We start from the raw sequence: 26,521 nt of genomic DNA on the forward strand, positions 1-26,521 counted from the left end.
AGAGATGGGGAATAATTTGATATTAAGATGTCCCTTATATTGGAGACCTTTTTAAAACCATGACTTCACTTTTTTACAATTTAATTCTAATCTGTATGATTCCTAATTGCAAATAATTTACCGTCTGGTACAGTCTGGTATCTTTCCTCTGCCTCTATGACAACAAAAAGCAATAAAAGCCATCTTAAATAAACAACCATCCATCATAAAATTCTGCAGTGAGAGTGGCGTGTACGAGTCGTGATCTGATGCCATAAAAGGAAAAAAAGTCAACCTAGGCTTTTTATTCTGCAATAAAATGAGCAAAACATACATTTGGACTGCCAGTTATTCAGAATACAGTCCTGGCTTTCTTTTTAGATGCTTGCATTTTTTTCCATTAGAGAAGTGCCTTTTGACTAATTGAGACTGTAACTCAAAAACATCTTAGTGTACTATTCTGAGCAGTTTGTTTTGTAAAATTGAAATTCAAGGGAACTCATGTCCATCTCGCTGTTAGAGAACACAGACACAGTGGAGTGAATTGAGTCAGTGTGTATGCAGAGTGGATGCAGGTTGGTAATATAGGCTCACTATTGGGCCTTTTCTACAACAGGAACCTAACAACCAAGGTTAAGGTGTAGCCATTGTCACAGGGGTTAGGGTTAAGGGGTTACTGCTTTTGTTTCCCCACAGCTTTGGGCATTGCTCAGGAGGTGAAACTAAACTAAAGTTACAGGTACTCTGAGGGAAAAAACTGTAACAGCTCTTTAGCAACACAGCAAACACCACTATTAACAATGCACAGTGTGTGTTTAGATGAGCACTGCAAGCAAGTGTATTTCAATATACAGATGATATTCAATTCAGAACACATGTGTGTTTTGCTGTGTCATATGCTAAGTCATGTGATGTTTCTAGTAGTGGGCTAAAAAATAGTACGACCAAAAGCTCCATCGCTATATTTTATTTTCAGAAAGAAAAAGCTCAGAAATGACTGCACCACCTTTCTGTCTCTGTGAGAATGGAGCAACAGTTCGGTTTGACGGCATGGAGTCAAGAGAGCAGCACTGGCAGCTGTCTGTGCATCCTACAGGTCAGTTACCTGTCCCAAGGGACACACCTGTCTCAGGAAAGCTGGTCAGAGGTGAGGGAGTTGCTCTGGTGCCGGCCTTGTGTACTAACTTTTTACTCAAATCCTACTGCAGGTGGGGCATGCATTAATGAATTATTATCTCATGTTAACGCAGCTTTTACTATTATTATTATTATTTATTTTGAAAGCCCGTTGCTCACTGGCTCTGAATGGCCTACAGTCAAACCATGGTCACAGGAGGCGTGTGGGAGAAGTAAATAAACAAAAGCAAGATAAGCGATCAAATGCCATAGTGCAGTGGATAGCTGCACACTGCATGCTGATTAGTATAGGGGAAGATGTCCGTTTTTAGGAACGTTCTTAAAATCGCAATGTAGTCGCTTGGCCCCGTGGGGTTGCTCTGCGCTCCTCATGTGAACAGGAGACAAGCACTCTATGGATAGTAACCATGGCAATGGCTTCAGTGCGCAACACAGCTGTAGCCTAAAAAATTAAGTTAAAATTATAAGCCACATAACTTTACCTGCTAGGCCTTCATCTAGTTTTGCGGGGATGCTCTGTGAATTCCCTCCTGTTGATGTCCTATTTAGTTAAACAGTAATCGATTCTGGAAACTCACAAACAGCGAGGATCAGGCTCTCTTCCAAGGATTTATGCTCTGCGTCACATACAAAAAATTCAAGACAATTCAACTTCGGCAGCGGGCGGGCGTGTGCGTGAGGCGAGCACTTCACCTCACTCTAACAGGGATACTTGCTACTGAACATAGACTGTTTATGCTGCTCCCTGATAAAAGATACCTGCTGATACCTGTTAAAAAAACAAACAAACAAGAAAACTACGTTCTGATGGTAGGCTAACTTAATTTAGCTTGTTAAAACTATGTATATATATATATATAGTTTTAACAAGCTAAATAAAAGGTAATGCCGTGGCAGTGGCAAATAGCTTTGGTTTAATATTTGATTTGATTACATTACTGTTTAAATTGAAATTTACAAGAAACATTTTATTGCTACTGTGTAAAGGGAATACTGCTGGTAAAAAGCACCTTATTTAAGTGTTTGCAAACCACATGATATTGAACATAGTACATTTAATTTAAAAGTGCATAATACACTAATTTAGAATTCATTATTCAATTTTACGCGTAACAATGCGATTAATTGGGATTAATATATGTGTCATATCCAGGTTGTCTTTGGGAAATACAGTATATATGAGTGGGAGATCAGCCAGTCAGTGCTCAGACCATACGCTTACTGCATCAAATTGGTCTGCATGGCTGTCGTCCCAGAAGGAAGCCTCTTCTAAAGATGATGCACAAGAAAGCCTGCAAACAGTTTGATGAAGACAAGCAGACTAAGGACATGGATTACTGGAACCATGTCCTGTGGTCTGATGAGACCAAGATAAACTTATGTGGTTCAGATGGTGTCAAGCGTGTGTGGCGGCAACCAGGTGAGGAGTAGAAAGACAAGTGTGTCTTGCCTACAGTCAATCATGGTGGTGGGAGTGTCATGGTCTGGAGCTGCATGAGTGCTGCTGGTACGGGGGAGCTACAGTGTACTGTGACATACTGAAGCAGAGCATGATCTCAACATGATAATGACCCCAAAGACACCTCCAAGACAATCACTGCCTTGCTAAAGAAGGGTGGGTAAAGGTGACCTTAACCCTATTGAGCATCTGTGGGGCATCCTCAAACGGAAGGTGGAGGAGCGCAGGGTCTCTAACTTCCACCAGCTCCGTCATGTCGTCATGGAGAAGTGGAAGAGGACTCCAGTTGCAACCTGTGAAGCTCTGGTGAACTCTGTGCCCAAGAGGGTTAAGGCAGTGCTGGAAAATAATGGTGGCCACACAAAATATTGACACTTTGTGTTAGGAGTATGGTTTTGTCACCTGTGTTGCTCCCGCCCCGCTCATTAGTCTCTGTGTATATGTATGCCTGCTTGTGTCTCTAGTCCTTGTCACATCCTTGCGTCTAGTGCGTCTTGTTGAGTGTTCCGCCTTGTGCACCTTTTTCCCTGTTTCGGATTATTCACTGTGTTTTCTGGATTACCTTTGTTTGGAGTTGCCTCGAGCTCTATGGAAGCCTGCGAAGTTAAGTTTAGTTTAAATAAATGTTTTCTGTTGAACTGAATCCTCCTGTTTGGTCTGCATTTGGGTCCACACCTCAGTCTGCACTCAGCCGACCCGTGACACTTTGGGCCCAATTTGGACATTTACACTTAGAGGTGTACTCACTTTTGTTGCCAGTGGTTTAGACATTAATGGCTGTGTGATGTGTTATTTTGAGGGGACAGCAAATTTACACTGTTATACAAGCTGTACACTCACTACTTTACATTGTAGCAAAGTGTCATTTCTTCTGTGTTGTCACATTAAAAGATATAATCGAATATTTACAAAAATGTGAGGGGTGTACTCACTTTTGTGAGATACTGTATGTATATATATATATATATATATATATATATATATACACACACACACACACACACACGCTTCTCATTTCAAACTAAATGAAGACTGAATCGTCCCTAAATTCAAATCCGAGTATTATATCATGGTGCACAATTAAATAACCTGCACTGCATGTGTGCAGTTGCCTGAGGAGTGCTTAATACCCAAGATAAGTCTCAGGTCTGAATATTGATGCATGCAGGATTAGTATTAAATCTAGGCTGTGAAGACTTATTGCAGTGTTAGCTTGTAAAACAATAATCCCTACCAGTATCAAGACAATCACAACAATGCCTAAAGGTAGTACCCGATACAATAAAGCAACATAGTGCATGGATTATTATAAAAGGAGAGAAGCTGCAGACTGAGCAGTTATTGGGTGTTAAGTTGCAGAAGATTTTTCACCACAAGATTACTGTGACACTAAGTTTAATATACTGTGTTTGTAAGAGCCAATGAGGGAGGGAGGCTAGCAGGTACCCAAACGCTGTGCTGAAGGTGTGGCAGTGCGGCATGTCCAATATTCGATTATCCCTGTGAATTAGAGAGGCCAGGTTTCTGCCCCGAGTCTCAGGGACCAAGACAAACAGAGCCACTACAAGCCAGTTCAGCTGGAACTGAATCATGTGCTATGCGTGCAAATTAAATGGCCCACACAGTGTGTGTTGAATGTTTCTCACGTCCCCTGAATGGCTATTACACCCACCCTACATAGGGTTAATTCAGAAATAGTGGGGCCAATTGGCTATTAGGTGGCAATGATGTGACATAGTGGCCATTCATTCTCCATAGAGCAGGCTATTATCTGCATTTCTTGAATTTCCAGTGACAATTTATAAAAAAAGACATTGTACTCTGCAAAAAGGTAATGAAAGCAACATGGCAAGCATGAAATGGCGTTATGAGGTTTAATTTTACTGTTCTATTAAAGAAATACATATTGACCTGACTACAAGACAATGCTTAATTACAAAACTAATGACTTTTCCATTAATCTCAATTATATTTTGTGCTAATAAGCAAAAGTGAGCATGCTAACAGGCCAAAAGAATGTGAACTAGGTGAACATTACCTGGTAAGCATCAGCATGTTAGCAATGTAAATGTTGGCATGTTAGCATGTTGATGGTAGCATTTAGCTTGAATCACCGCTGTGCTGTACCTGCGTCCAATATCACAGAGCTACTTGAGTGGCAGAGTATTCTCTCCTTGTGTCTCTCTATGATGCTAGAGCCAATACCAACTTTGGAGGATGTTCCTGCTGACAGTGCTCATGGTGGATGGCAGCCTCACACCATGACCGCTTGTGAGATTTATATACTGTATGTGTGCTGGCCAGGGTTGATAATACAGCGCAATGCAGGTGAGGATCCATCACTGTCAACAGCTCTCAATGGCTCTTCTAGATAGTCGGCTTTGGTCTTTATTTATTTATTTATTGTTGCCAGGAGGGTAACAGCTACATAGGGCGCTATCTCTTATCCTTGAGCGGTTTTGATTAAGCATCATCTAGTATCTTTCTGCATCATTTTGTCATTTTGTTCACCAGCCATTCAAAAAACTGCAACACACAACATGCTGTTGTATTGGCTGTGGCTTCCATATATTTAGTATTGGTATGGAAATGTACAATATCTTAAAAAAGGTTGAGCTATCACATTAAGTGATTGCAACATTTAGTTGAGGACCATGGAGACACATTAACAAGCGCTAGGTCAGTATAATGCTGATAGTGCTCGACCGCTGAAAGCTGTTGCCATTAGACCTGTGTGGGTTGACAGTTTAGGTTCAAAATTGACATCAGCAGATACAGTCCTATATATCTCAAATTTTTCTCCAATTAGCACAAATAAAGTTGACAACTTTTCAGTGCAATGGGGGAGTTTTCCTAACAATAAATATATGAAGCTAAGGTAGGAATAGTCCAAATGATATGAGCAGACAAGAGAATTAGGTAGCACTTCTTGGTGCATGAGCACAGTAGCTGGTCCATTGTTTGTGTATGCATACACAAGTGCATTATGGTTTAATTGGATGTGACCAGGCACCGCTACAGAGAGCAGACACTTCATTAAGACATGACAGTCAGGCCCATACAGTAAGCTATCTCCCCCCGTGTGGGGCAGGAAGCACACAGCAGAAAAAGCCACTACAGAGAATATTTGACATGTAGGAGCCAAGTGTAGAATCTCTGCAGGAAACAGCAAGATATGATCAAAATAAAGGTAAGATCAAGGCTGGGTCTCACAATTATTTACTATCTCTGTGTTTAGTGGGTTCTGAGTCCTGGAATTGAATCAATCCACTTATTCCTTATGAAAGCTAATCACTATAAAAATAACAATTCAAACTCACCAGCCTTTTTTCCCCCATGGTGCATTTCTTTCCTGTTAGGCCAGTGTGCACTAAGATGATAATATTCTTATTAATAAAGCATGAGTGGACACCCAGTGGTTTGAGAAGAATGACATTAATATAATGTCACCCATAAGCCAAAGCCCAGAGTATTCAATAACAATATAACCCCAGTGGAGCATTTAGAGAACTTTTTGATGGGGCACCTGAGAAGGCAGAGCCCCGCCAGACCCTTCAAAATCATTATACTAATGATGATTACCACTGACTTTACCCTCTAGGAGAAACGTGGGCCAGTGCAAAAAGACATCTACGGAGCCAGTGTCACTGAAAGATTTTATTGTGCTGGCATTTAGACTGTGTTGGCACAGCAAGACAGTTGTGCTGGTTGTATACTTTTGTTTTTATTTATTTAAGGTGTGTGTCAAGATAAGCTGCTCAAGATCAGAGACTAGGGGTCATGATTACTCAAAGGTAATCTGATTACTAAAATTACTGTGGCAAGCTTTGGTTTATTCAGTATACTTATTCACTGGTTGCGTGATAGTTCTCTGTTGGTTGGTCACTATGAGTGAAACCTTTCATTTTGCACGTCAACTGTTAATCTAAAAAAATATTATCGCTGCTTTAAATATTGATATTAAAAGCAATAAGCACTTACAACCAGTGACTTTAACTGGACTTAAAAATACACGTGTAAGTGCCTTGACCATGGCCTTGGTCATTGTTAGAAAGGCTTATAAAAGGTCTTAGATCTGTTCTTCTTATTTTGGATCCAACTGCACTCTGTGACAGACTGATAAACATTTTCTGTTGCACCATTTTCACTGAGCTTCAATGGTTAGAGCCTGATACTGTCCGCTAAAGTGTTAGCCATTCCATTTCCACTGGGACCAGCTATACTAAAAATGTACTTGTCCCCGTAATGTAAAGCTCTCAGGATATAAAACCATTCTGCGAATTGCTGTTGCCATCTGAGGGGAGATGGAACAGCTGGACAATGATTAAAATGCTGACTGTTCAAGGGAAAGGACACTGAATGCACCATCTCTTTTTACAGAGGCCAGACATGATGCCTTTCTAAGTGAAGGGTCCTGAGACATTAACGCCTTAACGCAGGAGCTCACCATGGGAAGGTCGTCACGTTGAATCAAACTGAACACACTGACATCTCCCAATGCACACGTTTTTGCATGCCTCATTCATCTCTCCGCCTACATGACAGAACGACTCGTTAATCCAGTGACCTTTTTTTCCTGTATGAATGCATTAGACAACACCTAAACCAACACAGTTAACCTCGACTATTCTCCATTTTCTTTAAAGTCTTAATATGTCACTTAAAGGTGCGTGTGCAACATAAACTGACAGTACAGCCAAAAGTCATCATAGCAGTACCACTAGCCTTACTGGTATACCACATACTTTTAAAATAATAGGTGCATGTATATTCACAAAACACCTTTTAGGATTGAACGGTACATTTCACTGCTTACATACAAACCAATAGCTGCACATATGATTGCTACAAGGCAAATGGTTATTGATTAAACTATTCAAGCAGAATCTGGTTAGCATAAAGCCATAATGTCAGATATCCAAACACGAGATAACATCTAAGGCAGAAAGAAACCATGCTGAGTCTAAGAGAAAACCATTCCACTGGATCAATATTTATGATTGTATTATTTGTCAGCATCTGCAGACCCTTACACAAACCGTTATGATGGTCTCAGGTCAAAAACTTAAGGGACGGCCAGTAATGTGGAGTCTTTACTGCTGCCAAAGTTGAAAACAAGGTGCGACTTATATGTGGGAATCTGTCATTTCATAATATGAGCTGTGGGTTGAACAGTCTGCTAAATTGAAAGTGAAACTTGACATTTAGTTTTCCTTTGGATATATCTGATCTTTTTAAAAAGCTCTATGTAAAAGCTTAAGCCTGGCTTCATAGACACATCGACATTCAAGGTTGAGCGCTTCTACTTTCCTTTTTGATAAAGCCAACAATGGGTCTTAATGTGAAAATAAACATTTATATCTGGTTGAAGAACATCGTCTGAGTTACTTCTAACTTATCAGCATGACTCTTTGAAGGCACTGAAACATTTTTTTCTAAAACCCTTGAAATGGACTGAGATGTGTGTGTGCATTCATTGTTATCTAAAACAGAAAAAGTTATACAGTCTGTCAAAAAGGACTTAAAATCAAATGAATTTGATTCTGTGTATATTTTTCAACTAGAAGTTAAACCCTCCCCCTCCTGGAGATGCTATAATCCCCCTTTACCCAATCCGATTAATCCAAAATGAGTTAAGTCCAAAATGATTTTAAACTATATTTCTAAAAGCTGATTAAGTCCTGATTAAAGGGTCATTTTAGTCAACTACTATGCTTAATATAAGCTACTATGCATGCTTTCCCTGCAACTGACTCACTGAATATTTAAACTTCTAACACACATTTTAACTTTGTATGTGTCCCCCTAACATGCATATCTATAACATTTACATCTTACTTGCTTCTTATCAGGACTTACTTGAGAGTTTCATATAATGTAAAATGCCCATTATTTAAAAAAAGTCACTGTCATTGTTAATGTGTTTTAGGTCCATAATGTCCAATTGTTGGTAAACAATGAGGTCACTTTTGTGTATAGGTGGGAAAATGAAGGCCATGAAGCTTCTATTTTTGTTTTGTACCAACAATACATGAATGCATTCCCTACATTCTGACTATTCTCTTTGTTTTGATGAACAACAATCCACTGAAACAATTTTTCTTAGCGACCTAAATGAGTCAATACCATGTTCTGTTCAGTGTGCAGGTACTCCTAGAACATAATAAAGTTCTGCCAGCATGTTTGTTGCCAGCTTATTTGTGCCAGTAAACACTGGTTTGAAATTCAAACAAATGTAAATGAGACAACTCTTAAATTCACGTTTACATCCTAAACATCCCAAATATGGTAGTTATTCAAACTAAGACAAAAATATATTTAAATGGCATAACAATACATTTTTATGGCTATTTCTGCTTTTAAAATCTATGGTGGCTGCTGAATTATACCAGATTTAGGAGGAATTATCTTCTGTTCTTGGCAAAGGACTGTGAGAGAATAGTCTGCCATTTCATTTGATAGGACACAAGCTTTGTGTTGCATTGTTTAGTCACACATTGTGACATTTGAGAAGTAATATGCTCCTGCAGATGCTGCACCGCTCACGCAGGACAGATAAAGATGATGGAGGACCTCTACGATGGTTATCACTCTTATACACACACACACACACACACACACACACACCCGCACGGTGCCACATCTGATTGCACGGGGGGAGAAACGGTCGACAGTGTGCCTGTGGTGCTGCTCCCAACGGTGGAACAATGCACTTATTTTCCTTCAGTTTTTAGGTCAGAGGACTCAAGAAGAAGAAAGACGTGACACAATAAAGTAAGGCATACGTTCCACTGTGTAAGAGCACAATGATGTAATGTATTATATGAATCCAGGATGTGCTTAACTTCATGCTGGGCATTGTGAGAATTTCTAAAGTGGATCAAGTTGAGACAATAATGACATGAGTGGAAGCCACTTACACAGAATCATTTTAAGAGGATCTTACCTGCTGAGGCTCTCGTGGTGTGGTCTGCTTGACTCGCCTGCTGGACGCTGTGGTGGTGGTGATCTCCATGATGGTCGTGGATGTCTCTGAGCGATTGGCTGTGGTGCTCGACTGCGGCGTGATAGAGGAGGGCGACTCCCCCACAAGCCGCACGCTGCCCTGGATCTTAATGTTGGGATCCCCCTCCGCGGCCATGTTGAACACCTTTAAGCCATTATAGTAGAGGCCCGAAAGCTGGCCCTGAAAGGATCGACTCCGGTCTCGCTCCCAGCCCCCAATCTGTATAGTGGTTTGGCTGTTGAAGATTGTAAGCTGCCGCCCTGTGGGAAAACAACGTTTCATATATACAAGAATGTTGAACTGTGGACTCAGCCACTTTTACTGAACAGGAAAAAAAAAGACAGAAAGACAGATTATTTGCCCAGTGGCTAATGAGACCAATAAATTACAGGTTGCGAAGGCAAATCCTGATAATTTATTGCAGTTATAATGATGAGATGACTATGAAAATAAAAAATAAAAACACAGGATTTAGAAAATCAATCAATGCAGCTTTGCTAAAAGGGCAGACTAATCTAAAATAACAAGAAGAGAGATGAATTATAAGTAGTAATGTTATGTGTATGCAATAGATTTAACTACAATTGAAAAGATAACATAATCTTGAAAGTAATACAAACGGACAATTTGTTTGCAGGAAATTGCCTGGGAAATAAGACAAATATACAAAACATTTGTCTAACAAAGCTAAAAGCATACATTTCATTATGCTTTGCTTGTGTTATCTGACAACAACTTCTAAAATGGCTACTGGCTGTGAGAATTGGACTTTTCTCGTGTACAGTCTCACAGGAAGCAGGACACACTTCAGGAAATTTGAAACTATTCATCCTTTTAGCAAAAGAAAACCAAGGAAAATCAAAATTAGAACGGATATGGTTGGGCACATGGAGAACCAAAAAACATTTTATGACAGCACTTTCATAACAGAAAACAGAAAAGAAATCAAATAAAAAAACTAAAACAGAAATGATAGGGCTCATTTCACATTTTAGGTGAAAATATGAATTAGTTATTGAACTATAAAAACAAAGCATGCACTCAGTTTGTTTTATATTACAGATTCTTGATCTAATGCCCTATACATATTTACAATGTCTGTTAAAGGGACTCAAAAATTCTGATGCCAATTCATATTGCACTCTATTTATCATTGCTAGCAGTTTAATCAGAATAGATCAAATGACACCAAGTACTGTACTGTACAGTATATGTGCTGTATGTTTCAAAAGTGTTTCAAATAACACTTAGCAACTAATGAATGACTAAACTAGAACTTTTAAATTTATCATTTAGATGTTTACAGCAAAATGCTACAGTAATTTATAGACATTTTAACAATTCTTATATTACTTCAGTAAGTGGATTTAAATTCATATTTACAGTCCCTTTAACCTTAAGTTGACAATAAACACGTATTAAAACAGCTGACATCTATAAAATAAATACATTATTATGAAAAGTATGAAACACTGCAAACTAAATTTAACTGTTCAAATCATTTAGTTTTTAAAGTTTTACTGAACATTTATGTTTTTAAGTTTATTATTTACAAAATATTTCTACAACTTGGTTATGATCAATTTATTTTATTTGAAATTTTAATCAGTGATTTTACCTTTGTCGAGTAGCCATTCGTCAACTACTCGACCAAGTCGGTATGGGATTCGCTGTCTAGCAATCGCCAGGCGTTCGTTATCATTGTTGCCTTTAAAGTTTAAAGAGACATTTCATTGGTTACAATCTGTAAGGTCAAAGGTTAAATGTTCATACTTAATGCTGGAGCTATACAACTGCACAAGGTTTTTATATATTTAAAACGTTTTGTATATTTAAAAAAACAATATTTACTGAAACATTATTTGAACAAACTTCACTCCTTTTATTTTATTTTAGCCAACAAATTAGTCCTATATTAATTGAAAATAAGTGAACAACCACGCAAATGTTTCATCTAGGTTAATAGAGCTATGTTATAAACCAACCCAAATCACCAATTTATACATTTCCATTACAAAATCTTTACCCAAATATTTCCATCCCATTTTTCTTCTCCCTCTTTATCTTTTTAACTGGATTTTAAACTAGTTATATACATTTTCAAAAAGAACATCATTTAAATTTATTGTTGAATCAACCTTTTATGGTTTAAAGGATAAAACAATTTAACTTTAACATATTACAAATGCCCACCCCATTTATAAATAGCCTAATTGACAAGACATAATAAGCTAATTGCAAATACAACAATTAACACAATATACATTCAGAGCATCTAGTCAGAAAAAGTTAGAAGACAATGTCAAAGTAGGTACATACACTAATAGAATGGCTTTGACAAAAGCTATGAGTCATGAAGAAGGAAAAAGTCACGAGCTTAACTGTCTAAATATTGTACACTGATGACTTTGGAGTCGATGTAAAAGTAGTTTTCCAACAGTATTTAGAGAATAAGCCAAATAAGTGTCAGAAGGGAGAAAGACCAGCTCCAGAAAAACTCCACTCCAAGATTGGAGGGGCACTTTGGCATTAATGAGGGCAAACTCTGCATCACCCTTTTGTCAAGACCAATAACCTCTCCAGAACAGAAGACTTTCAGCAAAATAGCACTGTCTCTGAGTGCATTTCCCCCCGGTATTGTCTGCAGAGATTGAATTCAGTCAGCTCCATTCTTCCGGCAGATTGACAATGTTTGTCCCATCAACTATATTAATTCAGTTCTGGCAGATAAAAGATCCGGTAGCTAAGAATGATTCGGAGGAGAATAGCTTTGAAGGGGTAAGGATCGCAGAGACATGAGGGAAAGGAGGTAACCTTGTAACAGATGCACAGTTGGTCTGATAAAAGGTCTTAGAGGTAAGACGGCGCATAAAAAGACATTTTTTAATCGCATCAGCTTGAATTACTGTAGAGGATCAGCGACACAGAGAAGGGTTTAAAGCTTGTCTATACAGCTCATGGAATTTGGCTGCAGTTGATTGTGCCAGGTTGGAGCACAAAAGGCTTGTGAAGGAGATTTCTTTGCACTCAACATTGACGTAGAAAGATACATTCTGCATTACAACAAAGCTGCACAGGGACACTGTGTATAGTTTTTGACATGGATCTTCAAATGTTATTTGGTGAGCAACATTTCTGAAACAATATCCAGTCATCTAAAGTACATTCAGGACACATACTTAGTGTACCTATTTTTCATATTAATATACTTTTCTCCACCATTAATCAAGCCACTTTAAATGGAGCACCTTTATGTTAACCTAAACTCAGCCTTTACCTGCACATAGACATCATCTCCAACACAAAATAGTGACGTTTTCAAATTACATGTAAAAGTCACTTATGTGATCAAGAGTACTTACACTGACTGGCTAATGATGGATTGATGCCCAAGGAAAAGGCTGGCGAAATTCAGTATTTTTGAAATTGTCAACAAATATCTCAAAACAACAATGTGTTAGTCCGCTCCGACTACCCAGGCTGAGTACGAAGACGTAAACCACAGTTTTTAGTAAATGTCACTAAAACATGTGGATTAATTTATATTTGGTACTCTAGTGAGTATTCAAGGCAGCAGGACGGCATCTGTGGAAAGTAAAATAATCCAAAGCGCCCCACTTCATGATAATGAAGGAACATGTCACACAGTGAAACAATGTGGCTTACTGGTATCATTTCAATAGTTTTTGGACATTAATGGAGTTCTGTGGCACAGAGGTGTAAGCTATAACAGGCTGTAGATTCACAGGTAATATTAATATGATTCATTCATTGTTGTTTCTGGTCATTTCATGGGATGTGTTAACATTAACAAAAACAACATTTCTACAACTGCACAGTATTGTCAAGAATTACTGAACAATATATTTAATTTATGCTACAGCTACAAAATAAGCTCCTCCAGGTAGGTGGATGCAAAACATGCCAGCCTCCAGTCGCTTCCGGCTTATATAAAGTCTACCACTCTGCCTGGTGTTGAACACACACTGTATTTGCCTTATGCAAGGCTCCTGGAGCTCTGCACCTCCTAATTCTCCTAAGCACTGTGCATGATGGAAGCATTACATACAAATAAATGATAAAACAAAAACAGTACAGCTGTACTTCCTTATATTTTGAATGTGTTAAATTAATGAATAATCCAGTCATGGCTGTTGTCATGGAGTATTCATGGGCTTTGCTAATTCCTGTCACCTCCATTTATCAGTCACGGGGTGTTAGTTTATGTCACCTCTCTGTTTCCTGCTACTGTGACACCTCATCTGAGGAGAGGTCAGCATAAAACAGGCCTCTGGAGAACAGTTACCCTACAGCTGTTGGGAGGATGGTGAGGACATATGAGGTTAGACTGAAGAAGAGCAACACTCATTACTCAACAGCATTTACTCTGATTAACTCATTATTATTTCGTGTACATTCCATCATCCACATTCTTGTTTAATTTCTTGACAATGTGTATCCCTCTACATGCTGCTATCAATAGTGTGTAACAAAAATGACAACTTGTTGAAGAAAAGGGCAAGGAAACGAATAGAAAGACACAGAAGAGTGTCAGGTGGGCATGCACACACACATACAGTAAGTACACACGCTTATCCTCATACACAGCCTGCCACTGTGCCAAAATCCCGCTACATGCTACATCTTCAAAGACAGTAACGCTTTATCTGTTTGGCTTTGGCACCACGTGGCATGCTTAGTCTATCCTTATACTGCGGTTAATTAAGTGTTGATATAATCAAGGTCTGATCATGAATTGATCCTCACTGTGGGACACCAGTGTTAAACAATGCTATCCCCTGGGCTCCAATGCAGCAGAAGAGCCCATTCATCCTGCCTGCGAGCGGAGAGCCGGTGACTGCTGCTGAGTGGTGATTTGGTTTGGTATGGGACAGCCTGGCTTATCTCCTCCACCAGACAGCAGCGATTCAGCTGAGTCGTCCCAACTGACCCGCTTTGCCCTTGCTCACTTGTTTTCTTTTTTGTTAATAAAGTGGTCAGATAAGGTGGGAGCTTTATCTCATTACAAGCCCTAGGACACTTGCCACATGGAATGAACAAATATGCAAATGCTTACTCTGTTCATAGAGCTGAGAGAATTAAAAAAGAGGACCCTACACAAATCTCACTATTATTTTCATTATTCTGCTCCTTTTTTCCCCCTACTCTGGCGGTGGTAGCAATTGCACCATTTTTTTAAAGCATGCTCAGTGATGACTGCTTGCACAATAGGTTGAATAGGCTCATGGATAGAACAGAGGAGAAACCAGAGCATGGAGCTTTGATAGATAAAGCCAACCCTCCTCTTATTGTATCCCGCAAATCAGACTCGCAGAAAGGTGGAAAAACAGGAGAGAGGTTGAGATCGACAGAGGGGGGGCAGGGATGGACAGACAGAGGTAAAAAAGACAGAAAAGGAGGGAACTGAGAGCTGAGGGGAGTGAAGTGAGAGACAGAGAGCTCTGTAAGTGCACCATGCTCTGGTAACAGTAAAAGAATAAGGCCAGGGACTTCTCCATTATCTTTATGTGCAGCGAGTGTTCATTGGATGCTCCGATAGGATACTGTGCTCTACCCTGCGGGCATAGCTGCGCCATTGTGATGGTATTACTTCCATGGCCAAGACTCGGGAGAAGGGACTGATTTTTTATTTTTTTTGTTGCTGCCCAGCCTTTTGTGTGTGCCACTGAATGAAAGCGAGAATAAAAAGGAAACCAAACTAAACCGCAACAAATAGAAAGTCTAGTCATGTGTCTGTGTGTGTGTGTTTTGCATTTTAGATTCTAATAATTGTGCTAAAGACTTTTAGTGGCCCATAAGTATGTAGTACGAGACTTTTTAATGAGATTACGAGGGCAGCAATGTAGGCCCTGGTGAAGCAATTATTTCCTTGCTTTGAGAATGATCGTTCCCTCCCATATAATCGCCTCCTCTGTCTTTCTCACTCTCCAGCCATCATTTTTATCTTTGCTGTCTACTCTTATTATAATCACTGTTGATCTGTGAGTGGCCTAAGAGTGGCTGAGGGCTACTATTATGAGTGTGTTAGAGGCATACATGGATACTAATCAAACTACAGGCGAGCTGGGAGAATAATGGCTTTGTGTGCTGGGGGTGAGGGGAGGAACTGCGCAGTAATTGTGATTGGATGTAATTAGTCTGCAACGAGCCTAATAAGGTAGATGGACTTGGCATTGTCACTGACGCATGATTGGTGGGGATGAGATTGGTCACTTTTCCTTGCAGCATTTATAACTCAGCACTTATCATAAGAGGAATAAATCTAATATTATTATCCAGCCTTTCCATATTTTACTGTACATTGTCCAAAATTTCCATATATAGGAGGTTTTATTCCTTTACAATATGTTAACAACAAATATTTGATATACAGGACTTCGCTTCAATTACTGGGTATTACATAGTCCAGTACATTATTCACTTTAAAAAGCTACTGTGTGTCAATGATCTTGAGTGGTTAATTTCATACTGAGGTGAAGCTATCGTATCGTATTTCCCCATCGCATTTCACTCTGCAGTATTACAACCTTATGTGACTTAAATATCCCAGCAACTTCATCATGTTTATGAGCAGCACATCACATGTATCATAGGTGTCTTGGAGACTGGGGGTGTTGTTGGAAGATTGAGATAGTAGCATCCAGGCATTTAACCCTGCTGTGCATTCTGGCATGTCCACGACATGTCAAAAGCCATTAGCATCCCTTTTCCACCTGAGGCAAGAAGCGAGGATTGAGTCCCAGTCATAAAACCCTCTTTCATCTGGATGAATGCACTGTTCATAGCTAAAAAGGTCACCAAACATTATGCAAAAGAAGAGAGACAGGTTGAATTTGTCTTCTGCTTGTCCTGTTGCCCAGGCATTTTATGCATTCCCACAGTCTAAATTATTATTATTTTTTTTACTCTTGTGGAGTAATTCCTACCCTTCTTCCTACAGTGATTTAGGTGTTTTGATATTGAGCATTACTGCACAGGCCTATTACAGAACAGTCACATATAATATTCACACTCCTTTAATCCTCCATTGCTTTTGTCAAAGCCTTTAAGCAGGTAAAAAGTTAACAATTTCAACAACACAAGCAGTGGCATTTAAATTTGTTTGGACAGCCATCATACTACTTAACATCTTGACATTCTACAGAAACATACCAGTGTTGCTGAGTTGTTTCCAGAGACAAAGCTCCACCTATAGAAGTTATGAGTTACCACTACACCATAAAAGAAATCGCCAGTACAAGTATTCCAAGTAGACGTCATATAATGTGGAACGTACTACATATGTTATACTTTTTCAATTACTAAATGCTCATTACACAGGGCAGTGATTAGTGAATTCATCTTCTACCGTCAAGTAAACTGTGCAATAGATTAATTTAGGTATTCAATAACAGTTTGACTGTGTTATTACAGGTTTGTCTAAACTGTCGCTTTAATACAATCAATCTGCCTTATTGGCAGAGGAATAAATATTGAACTGGCACACAATTACTTGCCATAATGAAAGTGGTAATTTGTCTGTAAATAGTCTATTGATTTGACTTACTGTGAACATACACACACTGTAGGTGGATTATTTATGTATATAGGGGGTATGATGCAGACAGGCAGGGTGGGTGGTTAGCCTTTTATACGTTGTATATTTTAGACTATGGGAGCTCTAAAGTGCAACCTATTTACATAGAACTAGGTTGTTTACCACCATTGATTAATGTAAAGTGATAAACATCAGAGATGAGAAAAAAACTCTGCAACACTCGTATTATTCTTAACAGCTGCTGGAAACAGAAACATAAAAAAGCCATTAAAGCACATGCCAAGTGAACATAAAAAACATCCCAACAGATAAGGCTTTAATAGTTGGCTTGATAATCTCTTGGTCATTTTATCGCCTTTAAGCAGAGGCAGATGTAATTAAAGGCAGAGTGGGTGACTCACCTGTGGGGTAGCGCTCAATGACTGGCAGGTCATCCACCTGCAGAGTGGCATTACCCCCACTCCTCGTAAACTTCACTATATGGTACTTTCCGTCATTTACAAACTTTGATGTCTCCTCAATATTAATGTCGTCTGTTCCGACATTAAATACAACAGCAATGTTTCCTTTTTCCTGAAAAGAGAAGAACACACAAAGACAAGGCTTTAGTGACAATAAACATTACTGCATTGGAAGGTCCAGTGTGAAAATTACTCTTAAGTGATTGAACATTTTCTCTCGAGCACATATTTTGTCACTATCCTATACCAAATGCCACCTTCACTTTATTCTGCATCTTAACAGGGAGGACAGCAAATATTAATGCGTTAAGTGACAGTGATAGCTAATTGCTAATTGTTCTAAAATAAAGAGTGTCTGAGATATTTGGTAAGCAGGACATTATATTGCATTGTGTGACTGGGTGGCTAAGTTCATTTTGCACTTTTAGTTATTCATGCCAAAATCAAGAGTGCCAATCAATAATGTTATATTACTTTTGATAGTGTGAGGAAGGGGGCTGCAATCCTGTAATCCCCCCCCCAAAAAAATCAATAATCATGGGGGGTGCTTTGTTTTAAAAACAGTGGAACATAAAGTTCAGCCCCCAATACCAGCAATTTATGTGCACTCCCTAAATAAATCCACACCCATTCATAATACAGTGACTTGAGTTCTTATTTTATAAAATGTACAAATTATTGTAAACTGTGCTGCTTGCAAATACAACAAACATCTATTTTACAAACTAAATAGACACTTAAACACTTTTGTTTGTTTTGTTCTGTAGTGTGTTGTTTTAACACTTCAGAAAATACATGAGGAAATGTGGTCCTATGAAGTTTACATTTGTCACCCCCTAGAGAAACACATATATGCTCCCCTTGAGGAATATTTCTTATCACAACTTTGTTTTGCCATGTACATGCAATGTGGAATATTATTCCAAGTGAACATTTATTAACATACAACACCTGCTGGGTTTATCGTAAGGCAGAATACTGCATGGATTATTGCCTTGGACTGACTGATTTAACTTGCTGTTCTTGAACGTGGTATTGCTCTTGGAAGTTCTGGGCTCTTTTAAGAACTTGCATAACACAAATAGGCATACTGTGCATTTTGTTCTCCATTGTTTTCAGACAACAGTTGAATAAATAATATGGGTTAGAGTTTCTCGAGCTCCAAGGGCCCTATGTACCTGTTCTGGCCTTCTGTATGATGCTGCCATCTGTTTCTTTAAAGCGCACACACACCCAATCCCCCTTTACCTCTCATTCAAAAAACTGTAGACACACCCTCGCCATTACTATAAAATACCCTGAAGTAGCTTCAAAGCTGAGAGGATATCATTGAATCTGAGCAGTTTGTGTGAGACTGAATCATTATATCGCAGTGAATACTGCTGTCATTACACGAGAGCATACAAACATAAGCCTGGAAACATAAAGGGGATGTCTCAAAGGAAGTTTGGACCCAGCAAAGGCTCAGTCTCATCAGATCCACATGCGATGGGTATCTACACTAATAAGCTCCTTTTACAGTAAATGATCGAAGTCCCTGAATCCCGCTGCTTAATCCAGCAACGATGAATGCGTATGTTGGTGCAGCCTCTCTCTCTGCTTATGAGCTGCAGTGAAAGGAGCATCTGGTCGGAGGCTCAACCTACTGTAGCAGCGCAGCACTCTGCATGTCATTATCCAGTCAGCACAGCCAATACTACACTACATCTCTCTCTCTCTCACTCTCAACTCTCCCATATGCACATACTGACTTTTTTTAATCCTCCTACAACACACACACACAAACACGTGCAGACATACACACAGCCTTGTTCCCTTAAAGTGCAGAATGAGTCGAGCATGTCTCAAGAGCCAGAAGCTAAAGTGCAATTAAAACCATTTGTAATGTGTCACACCACGTTACCAAAACTAGGACAATTGTATGCTTTGTAATGTAATTTCAACAGATTATATAATCTGGTGCATTAAAGCTACAGTTTTTACACAATTTACTGACTCCCAGCGGGCATAAACACTAATCAACAAAAACTGAAAAGCAGATGGTACAGTGACTGCAGCTCGTGTCAGGTTTTCAGAACTGAATGGGCGAGAGGATGATCCGTAGACGCTGGTGGTGTAGTAAAACCTTGTGTTAGTTAGTAATCTGGGTCATTTGCCCCTCTGGAAACCCTTCAGCAAGAGCCACAGAGACTGCAGCTACTCAACAGGACTCAATACAGAAGGAGACAGTAGGTACCATGAGCATCAGACCTCACAACAAAGCAGATTTTTTTACACAATATTCTGTATTTCAAGTACTCGAATATACAGTAAAAACACATTATAATTTGGGACTAGCATCTTTGTTTCCAAAACTTTCTTTCAAGGACTACTGCACACAACACATTTATTCAGAACTTTTTAGTACCATTGCACTTGGAAAAAAAAGGAGACGGGAAAAAAAGGTTTAGTGGAGGGACCAACCCAATTAAAATCCTGCTTTTAATAGCCTCCTTCAATTGACTTTTAATGTTCCCCATGGTCTCGTTAATAAATTTACTGCATTTAGTCACAAACTGCCAGCTTGAATTTCCATAGCATAAAAAAAGCCTTCTTCATAGTCTTGAAGTAGATGAAGAGGTAGATGAAAGGGGGTAATAAACAAAGGACAGAAACCAAACCATCAGATTCAGGGAGTCAGATAGCAGATGAGAGATAAGAGCTAAATCTGCAGGCGGAGAGAATACAAAGTTAAATTTCTGACATGCTTAGAGCCCATGTCTCTCATATATTAACGTGATTAACTTTGACTGTTATTGCTTCTGCCATTCTGAGATAGCGGTGGTGTTGGCTTTAAACACCAATATGACTTTTTTTCTAAAATAATAACCCAATACATTTCAGCATTTGTTGAAATTCGATCTACTTAGACAAGTAGTTTCTCAGTTAGTTCAGCACAGAGAGGCGACTAATCCTGGATCTCTAATAGGGTGCAGGCTTATGTCAGAGAGTGATTGATAGCTGCTTACATAAACCCAGCCCATTACACCCAGTACAATTTTAGGGCTGCTCACTTGGTAAGTGCTGCTCCCCAGAGGCCTGCCCCCCCCGGGTACATACTGTACAGTGCACACATACCGCACCCGAAGAACTCACTGCCTGACACTCCGCACTCTGCCTTGATTAATTGCTCATCAAGCTGCAATAGAGTTTAATTAACTGATGAAGTTGATCCACCATTCTCCTCTAATCTGCTCTTTTTTTATGCTTCTCATCCATGCAGCTGGAGGGTGGAGTAGCTGCAGCAATACTCAGGGTGTCAGTTTCTCGTTAAAGCCCTCCATCTGCGCTCATTATACAACCATCAAGATACTTGTTTTACTTGCTATAAAGCTGCAAAACAGCCTCTGCAGACCAAGTGTTTTTCTGTAATTATTAGTAGCACTGAGTCGCATTTTTTCTTTCTTTCATTCATGTCAACAAAAGCATGCCTAAACAAATATGTGTTAAAAGCCTCAAGTTATTCCAGAGAATTCCCTTAATGACAGCTGAGGTTGTAAGATTTTGATAAAACTTACTAAATCCTCTTGATATCAGAGTTTCCATAAATAATAAATCCGTTAATAAATAAATCATACTTTTGTTTTTTGTTAAAAGGATATGGTACGTTGTTATAATCTGCTTGAGGGTCAAACAAACCAAGTGCAAAACAGAAACACACCGTGATGATCCGCATGTTTGTGATGGTTTACTGGAGCGAACTTATTTCCCCAGCCCACGTAAAAGGCAACGGGGAAAAAAGAAGAAGGAAGGAAGTGAGAAGTGGTATCTGAGATGGTGTCGGGCGTCCTCTCCAATCTCTGCAAAATGAACACCATGGTGTAGGCTGTCCTAATGTTCTGCTTGTTTATGAGTCATTCATGTTGACAACCATTGTGCACCTGTCACATTTCATATCTCACCAGTCCGACGCCACGGGACTGCAACACATCTCCCTCCAGTGCACATGTCTGCGAGGGGTCTGTTGGCAGGTGGGACAGCACCTCCGTCATCCCTTCAGTGTTTGTGTGTGTGTGTGTGTGTGTGTGTTGAGGGGATATAATGCTCTCACTGCAGAAGCTAAATGTCTTAATGTAGCTAGGGCAAGCAGGCTGTGCTGTTCACCTTATCTTTTAATTACCTCTGACAGTCTTCTGCTTCTCCCTTTTTTTTTTAAGCAAAGCTTAGTTAATGAAATTACAGATGTAATGGAATAATTAGGTGAAATAATTTTTTCCCCCTCACAGCATGTGGTCCATATACTGTACATTAAGCTTCAGTTCTTCCCTACACCTGCAATTCTGGGTATGCAAACACATGTGCAATCAATCAGACATACATTTTACCTAGAGGCAGTACATAAGCACTCTTATGGTGTTGCAGAAAATGAAATTCCAGCCTCATAGAAGTACCATATGATACATTAACTCAACAATTTTATGACATTATAGACTGTCACAAGCCTGCAGTATACTACCAGTGGGGCCTGTGTATTCAGTTTTATTTAACATTTTCTATAGTAGTAAAAGATAAAAAGCTCAAACCAGTTAACACACAAAATACAAATCGCATATATACATGCCTTGGAATAGAAAATGAAAGAGCGACCTTGACAACAGTCGAGCACATGTGAGATTGGTGCGTGGTCATCATCCATTAAATCGTCTGTAAAAGATATTCACTGTTTACTTTAAGAGCTTCCCCACTTAAGCAGAATTCAGGATATTAATTTTCTATCTTCTAAACATCTAATCACCATTGAATTACTGCACTCTGTTTGAACCTGATGTCAAAGTCAGAGCCATACTGGGAACATACAATCGTTGTGGCGGAGAAATATAAGCAAACCACCTGCGTACATAAAATTATTCATTAGGAGATTAATAAAAACACAACCCTGTTTTACAAGGATTTAACTGCCTGGACAGGTTACTGGTTACATAAACAAAATAAAAAAATTCACCTTGCCTAACACTGCAACTAATGAAAAGAGTAAAGCCCCATTTAACCTGCATGGTTTCACAGGCACACCAATATACAGTTGATATTTATAGCTGGTACTCCCACTATAAACATGGTGGTGGTGGAAAATACTGCAACCTTTACGTCCTGTCTTTATTCACGTTCTATAAGTTTGGAGACAACTGTTGTTCGTGGATTCTGAGCTGCACGTTAGTCAACTTTCAAAATATGTTCTAAAACATGAAACAAAGTTGTTCGACAAGGATCCCTCTCCTTCCTTTCCTTTCACCATCGCCTTGGAGCATTTCCAGCATGGTGAGGTATAAGTGTGCTTGCTGGGAGCTCAGCTTATTTCAAAATCAGGTCCGCCGGCTAAAGTGCCTAATTATCTGTGAAGTTGGCTTGAAATTGTTTCCATTGCTAGGAGACTCTATCAAGTGACTTTCTGTATGAGAGCTTCATGAAATACCTCTAGTTAATAAATCATCAAGTCAGCCACAGCAGCTGTTTGAAGGAGGGCGCTAAGAGAATAACAGGAGGCATATGGTTGTTGTACCGTTACAAGGGGTATAATATGAAGACATTCATTTATGCTTATGTATAATGCAGAAGCACCTTCTTTGAGAGATGTAGCAAGAAAAACATACATATCTACTAAGTGTTTTTACACAGGGAGAATTAGTGCAATAAAAATGCAGCTTTCTACTCATTAGCAGTACAAAAGTACTGGAGTTCAGAAGTTTACACTCAGCTGGATGTGACAGGAGTGTTTTTTCTAACAGGAGCTGTCCAGTGGCGCTTTTCAAAAGGCGCTGCTTGGGCTTCCCTGAAATGACATTTGCTGTCTGTCTATACGCTTTCTATCGCTCCATATTTGGCCCGCCTGTGACACATTCCATCAAGGGAGGTCAACAGATATCTGAAATTTCGTTCTCTTTCACTCAAAGAAATCAATTCAGGTTTCAGGTGAATCTCCTGCCTGTCCACTTGTGACAGCTGGCGCGCAGTTGGCGTGAGTCGACCTTCCTCCCCGTCCTCTCTGTCAGGACTTCCTGCGTCCGCCCTGAGCACTGTGCTCAAGAGTTCAGCTCACTTCATCTGCACGATCCATGCAACTTAGCTTTCTGGCTAAATAAGATCAAATATAATCAAGTGTGCGTTTGGGGAGAATGGGGATAGTGCAATCACTTCAGCAAGAAATGAAGGGAAGGGAGGGCTCTAGAGCGACGGACATATGCCTGAAGGCAGGGAACATATGCTATGACTGACCCTTAATCCTCAGAATGAGACTTCCAGACTCTCAGCATGGTAAGAATACGCACCATGACAAACATTTTGATGTGTCTACTCAGATTATCTCTAGTTCAGGAGAACAAAAAAACAAACAAACAATGAGTAAGTCCTCTATGTCAAAATTAATCTATTTATACTTAGATTTCAGTATAATGTTATAGACAGTGTCATGAAGATGTCCTGCAGTCTCAAATCAGACACAGTGACTTGTTGTATAAATTTGACTTTAGAAAAGGTATTGTTATTATTTTGAAGGTTTTCACTGAGCCATGTTTCTTGTAATAATGAGATTGTTTCTCATAAATATGCATTTTATTCTTGTTCTACTGAGACCTGTTCCCCTATGTTTTCTCACTGTAAGAGCTATTTTTTGTAATTATGTGTCAGGTTTGCTAATCTTGTAAAATGTGTCACACACATTTCACCTCAGTAATGCAATAATCGCAATTTTAACACAGTTAAAAACATTTCATAAATTCAAATTTCCATAATTGTGGAATTTTGTTTTCAATTTATAATTCTGTAATTATTTGGCTCACTGACAAAACAATGAATTTATAACACGGGACATGTGTCATCTTAACTGGCAAAAAAGATTTATCCATGGATTTGAGCTCATACATTTGTAAATATGAGCATAATAAAGTGTAACAGGCTGCAGCCGATGACTTTTTCTTGGAGAGTTGACATTCATTCTGACGATAAAGTGCCATAAAACATTTAAACTCTCAAAACGGTTCTCATAGCTCTACTTTTGTCTTAGTTTGAGATGAAAAACACGACTGGAACTGATGCAACCAGCAAAGCTCGAGTCTTTCCTGAAAACACATCAGTCATACTGGTGGAGTAAAATAACTGGATGCGCAGTATGAAGTGACATGGTTGCAATCAGGGCCACATTAGTGTGGTTTCATCTAATGGTGCAATATGAAGATCTGGTAGTGAAACATGTTCAAACACAGTGGATCTCAGTTCACAGAATTTATAGAACAGAAATAATGGTTGTAAAATAAATGGGTTAAAAAGCAAATACATACAGGTTTGCATTGAAAAAGCCAGCGTCTCCAACAGATTGTGGATCTAGTTTGAAACTTTGCCTACTTGCAATATGTTGACAATGTTGAACCATGCAGAGCAATATATATAGAGCTAATTCTCCATAGTAGTGTGTAGAGCTGCACAACATAGAGAGAATATTCAATATCAGGCCTGGATGGATACTCAAATGTTCTGACCTGATGACAGTAAAATGCAAAACATTGTATAGAAATGGATACAATTTTTATGGATCAACATGTTAACACTCAGGGCTAACTCAAACACTCCTATATTCCTCCTATAGCTGCTTCACAGTACAAGCCCTCTTTCTTAGTTTACACCTTGCTTTCATCAGGCTTAGAGCAACTGCAGTGCTTTTAATATAAAGACATGCCAGGCCAACTGCATATACACGAGTATTTCAGGTTGCATGGGATGCTGACTTCAACACAAGCTAGTCTTAATCTGTATTTGTTCACATTTTCTTGGTGGATTCATAAAAAATATTGAGAGAAGTGACTTAACAGCTCAACAATGTATGGCAAATGGTGAGCAGGAGCTATTGGCTGTGTGAAATGTGACTGTTTGGATATTTCAGCTCTTTGCCATGTGTTTCTTCATATTTAAAATAAATAAATAAATAAAAAGATTTTTTTTTTAAAATCACACAGCCCTAGCAGTGTTTATACCACAGGCAAGTATGTGAAAGTGACAGGGTGATCAGGATGCGATGAAGCTCTGTAGAACACAGACACACTACATGGCCACCCTGTACATATAATGCACAGACGTAATAAGCGAATGCTTCTAATGTATATGTTTCTCTATCTTCTGCTCTGCATTCTTGTCCATAATCACCCATATAAAGAGATGCTCAAAACATTCCATGGCACAACATTTTGTTATTTTTTATAATGGCCTTTTGCAACTCCAATTTTAATTGTTAAAATGTACAATTACTTATTCTTATGCTCATGCATGTCTTTCATATTAGTTAATTCAGTTATCAAGAAATGTAAAGTTTACTGGTTTGAGACTATGAATCATCTTGAATTAAGGTTATTATGTGAAAACAGGCCACATTTAGCGAAACAAAAAAAAATTCTAAAATAAAAGTATTCTAAAACTTCCTGTTCAGTGAAGAGGTAGCGCAGGAATCAACAGTGGAGTTAGAAGTTGAAAGGAAGAGGGTTTGAGGAGGGTTCATCACATCACAGCTTCCCAGCAGACTTAAAACAAAGAGCAACTCTAAACGATTATCACCTGAATCTCACACACTGCACCCCACTTTGACTCTACTTACAAAAGTACCATTTTTAACCAAGTCACACATTCAATCTCTGCAACTAATATAGCTGCCTCTGTTTTTGTAGAGGAGGCAAAAGTTTTTATGAATTGAGGGACTGTAAAATAAAAATAGCATGAAGTGATAAAAAGAATGTGACCTGTGAAACAACACCACATCCTCCGCACTGTAGATCTATGTTCCACTATAGGCACTTCAAAATAAGATCATGTTGCCGCGATTAACTGGTACATTATGCTTTCTTACATTTGGCACCAGGAGCTATAAACTTCTGCTACTTCTGTTACATCTACAGCACAAATTC

The 26,521-nt window shown here is 39.0% G+C and overlaps 1 protein-coding gene across 30 annotated transcripts in view; it reads right to left on the reverse strand.

Annotated features, from left to right (window-relative positions):
- Nucleotides 1-26,521, reverse strand: part of LOC119917204 (neurexin-1a) — a 252,869-nt gene that overhangs the window by 27,418 nt on the left and 198,930 nt on the right. For 20 of the 30 annotated variants that reach the window (XM_038737402.1, XM_038737391.1, XM_038737387.1 and 17 more), the window contains 3 exons: nucleotides 17,541-17,712; nucleotides 11,200-11,289; nucleotides 9,522-9,841 (listed from right to left, as the gene is read on the reverse strand). In XM_038737402.1, the coding sequence (XP_038593330.1) occupies nucleotides 9,522-9,841; nucleotides 11,200-11,289; nucleotides 17,541-17,712 (582 nt within the window). The remainder of the gene's footprint in view (nucleotides 1-9,521; nucleotides 9,842-11,199; nucleotides 11,290-17,540; nucleotides 17,713-26,521) is intronic. The other 10 variants (XM_038737403.1, XM_038737393.1, XM_038737389.1 and 7 more) reach the window with 1 other exon arrangement.

This window comes from Micropterus salmoides, unplaced genomic scaffold (assembly GCF_014851395.1).
Source record: "Micropterus salmoides isolate LMB-PRFRI ecotype aquatic unplaced genomic scaffold, ASM1485139v1 Ms_hic_scaffold_22, whole genome shotgun sequence".
Lineage (NCBI taxonomy): Eukaryota > Metazoa > Chordata > Actinopteri > Centrarchiformes > Centrarchidae > Micropterus > Micropterus salmoides.